The sequence below is a fragment of the Emydura macquarii genome, unplaced genomic scaffold (genome assembly GCF_026122565.2).
Source record: "Emydura macquarii macquarii isolate MOO-44397 ecotype Brisbane River unplaced genomic scaffold, CSIRO-AGI_Emac_v2 contig_2676, whole genome shotgun sequence".
NCBI classification, from domain to species: Eukaryota; Metazoa; Chordata; order Testudines; family Chelidae; genus Emydura; species Emydura macquarii.
In genome coordinates, this window is record NW_027132813.1 from 37795196 (window position 1) to 37807500 (window position 12305).

The 12305-nt window shown below is 39.0% G+C and overlaps 1 protein-coding gene across 13 annotated transcripts in view; it reads left to right on the forward strand.

Moving 5' to 3' along the window:
- The window catches only part of EHBP1 (EH domain binding protein 1), a 313842-nt gene that overhangs the window by 263484 nt on the left and 38053 nt on the right, over positions 1–12305 (forward strand). For 9 of the 13 annotated variants that reach the window (XM_067565220.1, XM_067565223.1, XM_067565221.1 and 6 more), the window contains 4 exons: positions 3162–3289; positions 5924–6062; positions 6214–6320; positions 9475–9598. In XM_067565220.1, coding sequence (XP_067421321.1) covers positions 3162–3289; positions 5924–6062; positions 6214–6320; positions 9475–9598 — 498 coding nt within the window. The remainder of the gene's footprint in view (positions 1–3161; positions 3290–5923; positions 6063–6213; positions 6321–9474; positions 9599–12305) is intronic. The other 4 variants (XM_067565229.1, XM_067565230.1, XM_067565231.1 and 1 more) reach the window with 2 other exon arrangements.

The window sequence follows — 12305 nt, forward strand, 5'->3', positions numbered from 1 at the left end:
TTACTAAGAGGGGTGTTCTCTTAGGTAACTAGAAGCCAAGTTTTCAAAGATATTTGGATGTCTAAAAATTCAGATAAGCACATAATGGAATTTTCCAGAGCCTCTTTAGCCAGTCAAGCACCTGCTTAGGCACTTTTGAAAATCCCACCATCCATATGCTTGTCTAAATGGCGTCCTGATCCTGCCGTGCCATAGAGCCATTATAGAGGCTTGCACTCTGTACACCCTGCCTGCTGCCAGTGTGTTCAGTGCACCTCTTTGCTATGGTACACCACATGGCTGCTTTTTTTGGCTCCATGTGGCCTCATTACAAGTTGATTTAAGTTAAAACAGCCCAAAGAAGTATGGTGTGCCCAGAGCAGCACCAGGAACAAGGGTATGCAAGGGAGAGCTTTAAGTCACTTTCTCACAGCATCCTGTGACTGAGGGCTTGTCTACCTGGTGGGGTAATGCGCTCTATGAGGGTGTGATTTCTAAACTGCACTAATGTTTTGTGCATTAATTTGTCCATGTACAGCCTGCTGGTGTGCTCTAAAGTTTCCCTAGTGCTTTTTAACATAGTACTGTTTAAAGCAGCACTCTGTTAAAGCGCATCAGCAGGGTCTACACAGAGCAATGAACATGCAACAAGTAAACCCCTGTAGAGCACATTACCCCACCAGGTAGACAAGGCCTTACGTTCTGTCTACATTGGCTAGACCCATGGATATGGCGCATTGACTTAATATGTGCCTCTTTATACACTAAATTGATGATGCTCTATACTTCACTTTGTTTACAATGGGTAAACAATATATATGTCAGTTGATCATTTCTAAGGTGAGGTGAGTTTGCTGTTTTGAGCTACAGCAACAAATAATTAAATACTTCAATTTGAAATAGCACTCAGAGCAGGCTAATTTTCAGGCCTAATGAGCTTGAATCATGTCATTTTTTTTCTGCTTTGATATTTTCTGTGCAGAAAATATATCTAATATTTCTAGTGTTGGGGATAAGCTGATGTTTAAAAGATTGATAGATTCTAAGCATAGGTGGCAGGTATAATAGGCTAAGCCTCCCCAAAGAACTGCCACCAGAAGTTCCTGCTCCACCTCTCTGCCCCACCTATGCTCCTCCTGCACTTTGCCCCGGCCCTGATCTCTCTTGGCCCCCATCCCCTACGGTTCCCCGGCCGCCACTCACACCTCTGCCTTCTCCTCCAAGAGGCGCGGGCAGGGGGATGAAGTGAGCAGTGGGCGGGGGGTGGACCTCATGGGAGGGGGCTGAGCCAGAGCAGAACCGGGGGCGGAGTGGGTGTGGAGCAAGGATGGGGCCTAGAGAGAGGGAGGGGGAGCAGGGCCATGGTCCAAGTGCCAGTGCCCCCCGCCTAGCCTCCCCAAAGGCAGGAGCCACATGCCGCCCATGATTCTAAGGCGAAAGGAGACCGCTGTGATCATCTGGGCTGACTGCCTGAAATAGAAGCCTGTCAAAAGATTTTCCAGTAAATATTGGTTTATATTTGGGAAGAGAAGGCAATCAGGAAATGAATATTAATTTTATGTCTCTTAACCTAGCGGATCTCTAATATTTCTTTCTGTGGACTGTTTTTGTGAGAGAGAGATCCTATTGGAGATGGATGGATGGGACACGCCCATGCACACGCAAGGGGTCCTTTATATTTAAAATCATGAGTGACTTGATTAATGAATTTCTTACCTGCTGAACCCTTCTTCTTTCCATAGAATTTTAGGCACAATCCACAAATGAAGTCAAAGAAAACTGGTTTAACTTTTTTTTTAAATGGAAGTTGTTGATTTTAAATTCAGCATCAATATTTCTTAATGCTGCTACCATGTGCTGCTGTGAATGTATTTTATAAAATGTGACCATCTGTGTATTATGATTATTTTATGGTGTGTATGTATAAGCCAGTGTATATGTGCGTGCACTCATATGTTAGACCAAATTATGGCCACTGTGTCGGTGTGCCAGAGGAGATAAAGCTGCCCTTCATCACACCTCATCATGTCACATCTCTGTGGACACAGGCAGACATTTGGTTGTTAGCTCCCCAGGAATACTTTGGAGAACAGAATAGCCAACACTCTTCACCGGACTCCAAGCCTTGAAAGGAGTGCGGTCAGGAAATTGACTCGACTCCTCCTCCCGGCATTCTGGCCTGTGGTTCCAGGACTGCCATGTCTTGTGCACGGTACACTTGTAGGACACATATGGCAAGTGCTGTTCTGCAGTGCACTCATCCCAAGCACCACTTGGCTGCATAATGCCTTCAGGGGCTCCTGCTCAGGTGATGCTCCTTCTGCCCCCTCCCAGTGTGACTGTAGCTCTTAAAGTTGTAATATAAACTGTTATTAGTATTTCTGTCTTGTATGTGCGGGGGGGGGGGGGAGGGGAAGATACATACACACACCACTCACATACAAAAAACTACATACTTTTCATGTAGTCAAATAAGCATTAATGGGAAGTGAAATACTGTACATATGAGCGCTGATGTGAAGTCCATAGGAATTTTCCGGTGACTTCATTGTGATTTTGGATCACGCTCCTGAAGATTTTACTTTGTTATGGGCTAATAAAAGTGTTTGATTCCACTCCTAACTCCACTGTATTCCATAATTTATAACAAACATTGCTAGAAAGATAGCTTTGTTGTTGTTCTGCTCTTAAAGTTGATATGCTGTGCCCAAGGAAACTTACGTTAAATTAATATTATTTGTAAACTTGAATGGTTACCAGAACCTGAAATACCTGATGAATTTTTAATATTCCACCTTAAAGTAAATTGTTCTCTGGGCGTTTTTATCTGTCAGAAAGAATAGCCAGAGTATGTGTATACTAGTTGAGAGGAACTTAACATTTTGTCAAGCTCATGGGTTTATCATTCTATATTTTATAATATAGTGCAAGCTGTATTTGATGGCACTGAGCCACGTGCTAACTTTCTTAGATGAATGTTTTTAAGAAAACTTGGGAAATGTTTATACATGTAACACATAAAGAGCTAGCTCAGTATGTGCTTCAAAGATCTTTTTCTTCTCAGTTTTCACTTTTTGGTTTAAAATGATAGTACTACGAATACTATTAAGCTGATACATTGTTGTAGCAACTCTCCATTTAAATGCATCTCACTCTGTTGTACATGGTATTTGCATATTTAGCAGAAAAAAACAGTAAGTTGGTGGATTTGAAGCTGAAGAAGCTCCTGGAAGCTCAGCCACAGGTGGCAAATTCACTCTCCAGTGCTGCTCAGAAAGCTGTAACTGATAGCTCAGAGCAAGACGTTAAGGTAAGTTTTGATTAAAGCTTTTATCTGAGTACCTGTGTGTTCTGATTTCTGTTTTGTACTTCATGATGAGGAAAATAATTTCTTATCAAATCCATCACAATAAGAAATGCAGAGAATCTGCAGGGCAGTGCAACTCCATAATTTGCAGTGCAGTGGGGTTTTTCTGCATATTAACACATTTTCTGTTTCTATTATGATATTTTTTTAGCCATTCTGTAGCTGTAATTGGCTGGCATAATTGTGAGATCTGTATGAACTATCTCTAAACTCGTCTTATCGCTTAAATCTCAAATGAAGGCATAGGACGAAACAGTGAACCCAGTCTTGTTCCTGATAAAGTCAGTGGCAAAATTCTCATTGGCAGCAACGAGAGCAGAACTGGACACAAAGCATTTTTCTTCCCCTTCAAGTCTCACCACCTGTTTTGCTCAACCAAAACTAAAACGTAGTATGTTGTAAAAACATATATATGTCTGTGTAATCTGGAAGTGAATGATTCTGAGAAAAATGCATTTTAAGACAAATATATGGGGTGCATGTTTTGTCAATCTTTAATATACACCATTTTAACATAAAGTATATACCTATGAGTTTCCCATTTCCTTTTCTTAATTAGGCTCTTTTAAGTTATTACAACTAAATAAAAAAAATAGTCTTTACGTGTCATTAATATCTCTATGGCTTTGGGGCACTTCCAGTTGTGTATAACTTTTCACCCACCTGCAGACTGTGGGGACAGCACTGCTGACTGAAAGGATTTCCTTCCCGAGATACAGAGATGCTTTGAAGTCCCAAAACAATGACTTTCATTGCTTTTCCCTTACACTGTCGGTTCCTATAAATTGGTGATGAAAGTGTGTGGCAGCAGCAGAGGACTTTCGGTCTCTATCTTTGAACAAAAGGAAGCCTGGATCAAGTCTGATTTTTTGCGTTCAATTTAGCTTTCTGCAGTGGATTTAATGCAAAATGAAGCTGGTCCAAGAATAATACAATAGATTGAAAAGGCTAACTGAATTAGTGGGCTTAGAGGAATACATTTGTAAAGTGGCAGAAGTCCCTAGTCATAAAAAGGTTTCTTAAAATGGGATTTACTGGCTAATCGCACTGATATTTTAGCATGTTGCCAGGCCTAAAAAATTAGCCTTGTTTGTTTATTTTGGTAAAGACTTGAGTTCACACTGTCAAATAGCTATTGTACTAACAACAGGAAGCTACCTTTTATTTAAAACCAGAATCATAACAGCCCAGTCACTACAGCTGAAAAGACATACATCTAATGAGACTGATACTTTTTTAAGCTTAGTTCAATAAATGGCACACAGGCACCTCCATTAGGGCAATTTGATATCAGCTAACCTGATGAAAATAGTGTTGCTTTATAAAGCTTTTCTGTATTAATTGATTTTTTTAAGTTACACTAACAAAAGGTGCAACTTAACAGCGTGTCTTTGTGTATGTCTTTTTAACGAAGAGTTTAAAAATGATATTACAAAGAATATATGGTGTCCATCTGTTCTCATGGAGCTTTCCGCATTGAGTTGGATTTGTGTTTTAATAAAATGCAGTTTACACGTTTATAAATGAGGCATTCTGTGTTTGTGGAAAAGGATAAACTGTTACCTTCCCTTGAGGATTCTGTATCCCAGGCCTCCTCGAGGCTAGAGAATAGGCCATTGGAGAACTCCCTCATTACTGATTGTCTCAATGCAGAGGAAGGGCAAAGTCTTGGTAGCTTTTGATAACCAGTTTCAGCATTCAGCAGGCTTAGCTATTAGTCATGCATCTTAGCCTTTCCCTATTTACTTTCAAAACACTTAATAAAAATAATAAAAGATTAGGTATAAAATGAAATATTTGTTTGGTACACAGCACCTCGGTATCTGCAGTTTCCACACATTGCAGTGGTTCAGTCTTCTGGGATATTTCATGTTGATAGAACCATTTGAATTTGTTACCAGTATTAACATAGGAAGCTCTGGAAAAGATAATTGTAGTTTCCTTAGCTGTAAAGGGCTTACTTACAAATCTGGCTTTGGAAAGTTATAGCTGATGAAATGCAGTTCAGTGGGATAGTATTATAATCCTACCTTTTAGCCTTCATCCAGCATTAGTGGTTTATCTCAATGGGCATAAAATTAGAAACTAGTTCTTCTTGTCATACAAGTCTGTGGGACTATAGAAAACGATAGAATTCTTTACTGGGCAGAATCGTGAGGGGGAAAGACTAAAGGCAACATGCTTTTTAAGTGATACAGATCATGTTTAGGAGTGTATACGCAGCGCAGCTTGGCACTAATGTATACCATGCAGGACCAATTAAAGTTGTAAAAGAGTGATCTGTCTTTTAAAATCCACATCACTCAAAAATATTGGTCATAGTTAACAGATCTTGCTGCTGAGTAATACAGAGTCCTGCCTGAGGACACCAAACAAACCAAAACCAATCACCACCAAAAAAAGTTCATCACTCTTCTCCTTTTTAAGCAGCTGATGCTTTTATCCCACACAAATAGCAATCTGAATTGTGAAATTCTCTGCAAAACCTGCATTGTGTTCTGTCATTGAAACATACCTTTCCAATGTTTCCACATTTGTAAACAAAAGAATCTGTTGTATGTCTTGTTTTTCTGGCAGAATGGAACAGAAGAACATCGTGCTGAGCGATTACAAAAAGCAACAGAACGTTTTAGAAATCCTGTTGTGTTCAGCAAAGACTCTACAGTCAGAAAAACTCAGCTCCAGTCTTTCAGTCAATATGTTGAGAACAGGCCAGGTAGGAGAAAATATAAAACATGTTTTCCCATCTTATGATTTAATAATATTTAACAATAAATATATTAAAAACCTGATAATGTAAGTCCATATTTCAATACACAAATATCAAGCTTTATAATAATTTTACATGTCTTTCCCCTTTTTTCAAGAGATGAAAAGGCAAAGATCAATACAGGAAGATACAAAGAGAGGAAATGAGGAGAAGGCAGCGATAACTGAAACTCAGAGGAAGCCATCAGAAGATGAAGTGCTTAATGTATATTAATTTTTGTCTGGTTTCATGATTGCTGATAATTCCAAACTGTATGTGGAAATAGTGCCTTTATTTGTTAAAATGAGATGTTAGGGTTTTTTAGATGTCAATCTCCGGTGCATTCAAAGCAGAGTGAGAGGGGTGCGCTGTTGAATTAGTCTGCAGTGTGGTGATAATTGTCAGATAAAAAAAATGAATTTTTCAGAGTTCCACAGCCCCAGCTTCCTTGAGACATTTCCATCAGGGCACTTCCCATAAAGAGATTCCAGTATTGATCTACCGGGAGGATTTTAATTATTACAATAGCAGATACCGCAGAGCTGCAGTTAGAGGGAAGAGTCACATGAGACCTGCTAGAATTTCTCAGCCAACCCATTTTGTTGGCTTGGGTTAATGGGTGTTCAACCTTTCCATTATCCAGATCAGCCGTGAATTACTAGCTGAATGATGTTTGCATTAATATAATATATATGGTAATTTCTTCACTTAATTAACGGGGAGGTTCAGCTCAGTAGGGGTATGGGCTGATCATGTGTAAAATTGATTTGTGAGGGAAATATTTGATAGACCGCAGGGAGAAAGCTGCTTTTGATGGACAGCTGCGGGACAGAAGCAGGAAGAACAAGTTTTAACCTGAATTTTTTGACTAGAAGCACAACACAGTCTTTGCTGGTGGTCATTTGTGGCTGTCCACAATTTGTCTAAATGCGTTCATTCTTTTTGCTGAAGCAATTCAACACCAGTTAGAGATTTTATAATGCTGTGATACCTATACTAAATCACCTAACTTCTTACCAATCTATCAGCTACTTTATTAGCATAGTTATGCTTTAAGCAAAGCTGGAAAGGTCTTGCTCAGTGACTTCACATTATACATGCAGATAATACACATGAGCACTTGGAATATTTCATCCTGACACAGCATTTCTTTTCATCTTCTAATAGTATTGTGAACAATTCTGCATGCTGACATTAGTGAAGTTTTTATACTGTTTTCAATTAATTGTAGTTGAAAGGCAATATACATCACTTCAACTCCCCCACACTAATTCTCTTGTTCACGTACTCCACTTGGAGGCTATATCTCAGTACTTTTGTTCTGGCTACAAGACAGGTGGAAAAAAGTTTCCTTTAGAACTGATGCTAATTGCTGGTGTGTGTATATAAACAAAGATGTCACCAAAGTGTGTTGTAACAAAGTGCCTAATTCACCAGGTGCCCAAGATTTGAAAGTTCCATACTTGTTGCTTATAGTTGTGGGACTTACACCATCCTCTCAGCCTTCACGGTGAATTTATCTTTATTTGCAGTAATACTCTGCTGTAATGATTGTTATCCCTATTGTCTGACTGGGAAGCTGTAGTGACCCTTTCAGCAATATTTACTGAAAAATGGAATTGAAAAATTTCAGTCAAATCAGTTTCGACTCTCTGATTAGTCCAGCAACAAGTTAGCCAGTGATAGGGAAATACAGATGATAAAAAAGTCTACATTCCTCCCCTCCCCCCATTCCCAAAGGATAATGGCTGTAGGTACATCCTTTTGCAAAGGACAAGTGGAATCTGAAAACAAGCCTGATCTGTATTAAGCTTCTCAACCTTAAAACTGTCTCAGAGAGCCTTGGGGAGAATTTCTGAAGGCTTATTGGAGATTATGAAGAAAATGTGGAGGAGGCATCCCTGAAATAGTATTTTCCTCATAACGTCTTTTGCATAAGAACCTCTACTATAATGTTTCAGCACTATGTAAGTCCTCTTTATATCAGGGCTCACCTATACATTTAGTTTGTAGCAAGGTGCAGTGTGAATCAACCCCACATTAGCCTGCTGCAAACTATCTGTCCATGTGGACCCTGCTGACGTGCATTAACAGTTCATGCACTTTGATCAAGTCCTGTTTCAAAGAGGACTAGATCAAAGTGCATTAACGAACTATTAATGCACGTCAGCAGGATCCACCATCTGTAGCAGGCTAGCAAGGAGTAAATTCACACCCCAGCTTGCCATAAACTACATGTTCTTGTGGACAGGCCCTTAGGTCCCAAACCAAAATAGTGCTCCAAAGGCAGTTGAACACACTCTGGCCATGTGAAAATAACTTTGAGGAACTGTATGACCACTCTGTAAATCCTAGTGAGAGATCCAACTGCTTTGCAAGTCAGGATTATTTAGGGAAGGTGTTTGTGAAAATTTTGTGAGATTCGTGAGGACCAATATATATCATCCTTCAAAACAGTGCTGAAACTTATAGGATGCAGGGGTAGACTTGACTTTAGTGCTGTGTAACTTTTCTGGTATGAAAAGTTTTTTAAGTGTTTTATAAAATCTACATACAGGGGCTTCAGTGCAGTTGGGGATTAACAAAACTGGGAAGGAGGAGCTGATTTAGTTTGAAGTCCCACTGCACCTTAGAGACTGTGCAGTGGATTTTGACGCCACCTGTCAGGATAAAAATCACAGCTACAGTAATTAGCAATACTTTTATAGATAATTGTTTGACAGGGCAATAGCCTGCAGTATGGGAAATCTGAAGAAGCGTTACAACCTAATCTGGTGATCGTCATCAGCAGAATTGACACAGAGGAACTATGTGCAAAAAGAAAGGGAGTTTGTTTTTGTTTTTCTAATCCCAAAGCCCCCATTTTTAATTGTCACCAAGAGGCTCTTGTGATGGTTCTTTCCCAAAACACAGCCCCTAAAAGTTAGCATTTTAAAACAAAATAAAAACTGGATATAATAGAAATCGCATATAACATATCAATGTTCATAATATTATAAATAGTACAGTATAGGACTGGTGGTAGTATAGTTTGGATTATTGCTCCAGGTTTACTATGTTCTATATTACAATAGCTCGTACTTACTTAGAAATAAATTATGCAGAATTTTAAAAGTCAGATAGTTTAAAACTGCAGAATTGACATTTAGACACTGAAATGTTCTCTAAGGAAACCATGCTTTTTTTTTTTTTTTTTTTTTTAAATAGTGCATCCAAATAATGATATTTGGCAAAATTTTGAGGTTTATAAAATGTGTTAGCTTTTTGGTAGTGAGCACGATATTTGGTTGTTTAGGTAAGTGCCTTACTAAGTGTTTGTGGAAAGGAAAAATGCAACTTACAAGTTATGTTTTTTCTTCTTGTTTGTTCTCTTTAACAGAAAGGGTTCAAAGACACCAGTCAGTATGTTGTAGGAGAATTGGCAGCACTAGAGAATGAGCAAAAGCAAATTGACACCCGTGCCGCGCTGGTGGAGAAGCGCCTTCGCTATCTCATGGACACAGGTACGGTGCCCAATTACACTGTAAACAGTTTTGGCAAATTGAGCGTTCACAAACTCTTATAGAGTTTTGGAAGTGTGAATCTTTGAAGCCTGAATGTTCAGCAAAACTGCCTTGAAAATAAAAAGGCTGCGATTTGCAGCCACCTCTCTGGGCCCTGGTGATAAGAGTGCCTTCATGGGAAGTGATAACTTACCCTGATACCGTGTGAGCCAGCACTATTGAACAGTGTGCTCATCCATGCAGAGTTGGAATACACATCTGTGCCTCATTGATATGCCACTGCTAAAAAAAAAAAAAAAAAGAAGTAAGATCTTCACTGTTCTACTGATTCAGAGGGAAAAAGAAAAAAAAGAAAGATTTGGCCAGCTAAAGCCATGTACTGCATGAAACAGAGCACAGTACATGGGGGAAGGCTCCACTGACGAGATCACTGAAATTTGAGAATATTATCTGGTTACTGATGCTCCACAATTTTTTATTTTTCTTTTTTCTTTTCAGGAGAGCAGGTTTGAAAAAGTCTATAATACTTTGTGTTGCAGGTGCAGTTGAAAGGATTAAACTATATAGTCAGGTTTTTGTAAAATACATTGTGGCTGCACGATCCTGTCCACGGTGAATGTTAGATTGGTATTAAATGCTGATCCTCATCATGAATGAGGACGGTTTAAAAGCATCATGCAGTTTGGAACAAATAGTGCTTCAGTATTTAAAAAATAAATAATACTTATTGTAATTTAGAAAATACTGATCCTGCCTTAGAAAGATAACACCGTTGGGAAGAAAAGTTATTTGCCACACATTATTTTATGGTTGTTAACTTTCTATATGTATATAATATTAATATAAACTTAAGGTCTGACTTTAACTTTAAAAGCAAGGTTATGTAGAGGTAAACTAAAAATTCAGTCAGATGAGGTTATTAATTTATACTATTGTATAAAGATGAATAAACTAAATTAAGTACGTTGGCATGAAATGGGGATGTCCAGAATGACAGAGTTTTTAAAAATGTGTTTATTTTCTAACATACTTTTGTTATTTGATATATATTTTTAATTTAAAAGAAAAAAATTAAAAATTTCATGCACAAAGAATCTGTCTTCTATATGAAAGTATATAAATTAAAACTCTGATCCATTAGCAGTTATGGGCTTTATAAGTGCCTAGAGAGTCCACGACACTGCTTTCTGTGATACTATAGAATTAATATGTAAATACGTCATCACACACCCTTGTGTGTGTGTGTGTGTGAGAGAGAGAGAGAGATATTATTTACTCAGAAAAAAACTTACAGAATCAGAAAATGTTTCTTAAAGCAATTTTTAAAAGGCATGTGAACACAGCCTCTCCTCTGGACACATACTAATGGTCTGCATGTACGGTAATTGTTCTTGGTCATTTTTTTTGTTATTCATATTTAAAAAGTCATTTTTTCTAAATTTTAAAGTAAAGAAATTGTTACTAGCTTCTTCAGGTCCTGAAGGGAGAATCCACTATCTCCTTTTGCTGTTCTTTTAAAATTCTGTCCCTCTGTGTTCCATTCTGCCCTACACATGCTTCCCTGCCACCTGTTCCTAGTCTCCCTTGCTTCTCTTCACTCCCTACTGCCTGCTTCTCTTCTCCCACTCCTCGGTGCATATCCCTCCTCCTGGAGCCTTCTGATGGTGTCTGGCAGCTCCAGTCCTGTTGGTGGCTCTGTCTGAAAGGATGTCTCTGGTTTTCCTCATGCACTCCTCTTTATGGAGTGGCCCCTAATGGAAGCAGCTAGGCAAACTGCTCCTCTACCTCATTTCCAGCTTCTTTCACAGATGTCCAGGCTTGTCTTCTTCAGTTCCAGAATGCCTGTAAGAGAATCTGGAAACAAAAAAAAAGAGTCAGCACCATATGACCAACCAGCATTCCATGAAACACCAGCAAATGCTCTGTAGATCAAAACTTGAGAACTGACGCAGAAAAAATCACTAACGGGCTGCTGATGGTTGATCTTTTGTGGGCTCTGGAAATACCACCCTAGCCACTGATACACACGTTGAGAAACGGTGTTGCCAACTCTCACAATTTTATTCTGTCTTGGTATTTGGTGTTTTTCTTAAAATCCCAGCTTCTAGATTCAAGATATCGCATGAAAACCTCAGATTTCATTTTTTTTAAAGTAAGTTTTTAGCCCTCATGATTGTGTGGAAAAGCTTGAAAACAGGAAGCAAGTGTATCCTACAGGTTCAGAAACCAGGAGGCAAATAAAAAGAACCCCACATTTATTATTATTTTTTTAAAATCTCATGATTTTGGGGGCAAATCTCACGATTTTTAATGCTTGGATATGGCAATACTGGCACCTTAGGCAGAGCAGAGTTCATGTAAATGAGCTGCACATATTCTGCCACAACTGAAGCAAGATTTGATGCCCACACATCCCTAGAAGGGGGCATTGCAGCCCACAGTATTTTTTAGTGGTGCTAGAAGCTCTTCTGGTGGTTCTGCCAGTGAAGAAAGTAGAGACATTGTTTGCTCATCCCCATTGTCTCTGCTGCTGACTAGATCTTCTATCCTTTTTTCAAGAAGTTTGTCACTGTTGTTTGTTAGACCTTCTTCAGGAAGAGAGATCTCTTTCCTCCTCCTCCTTCTCCTCCTCCTCTTGGGCAACAGATGTTTTATTTGGGAAAGGTTAGTGCTCTTTGTGGCCACCTGGCCCCTCTTTATGTTCCTA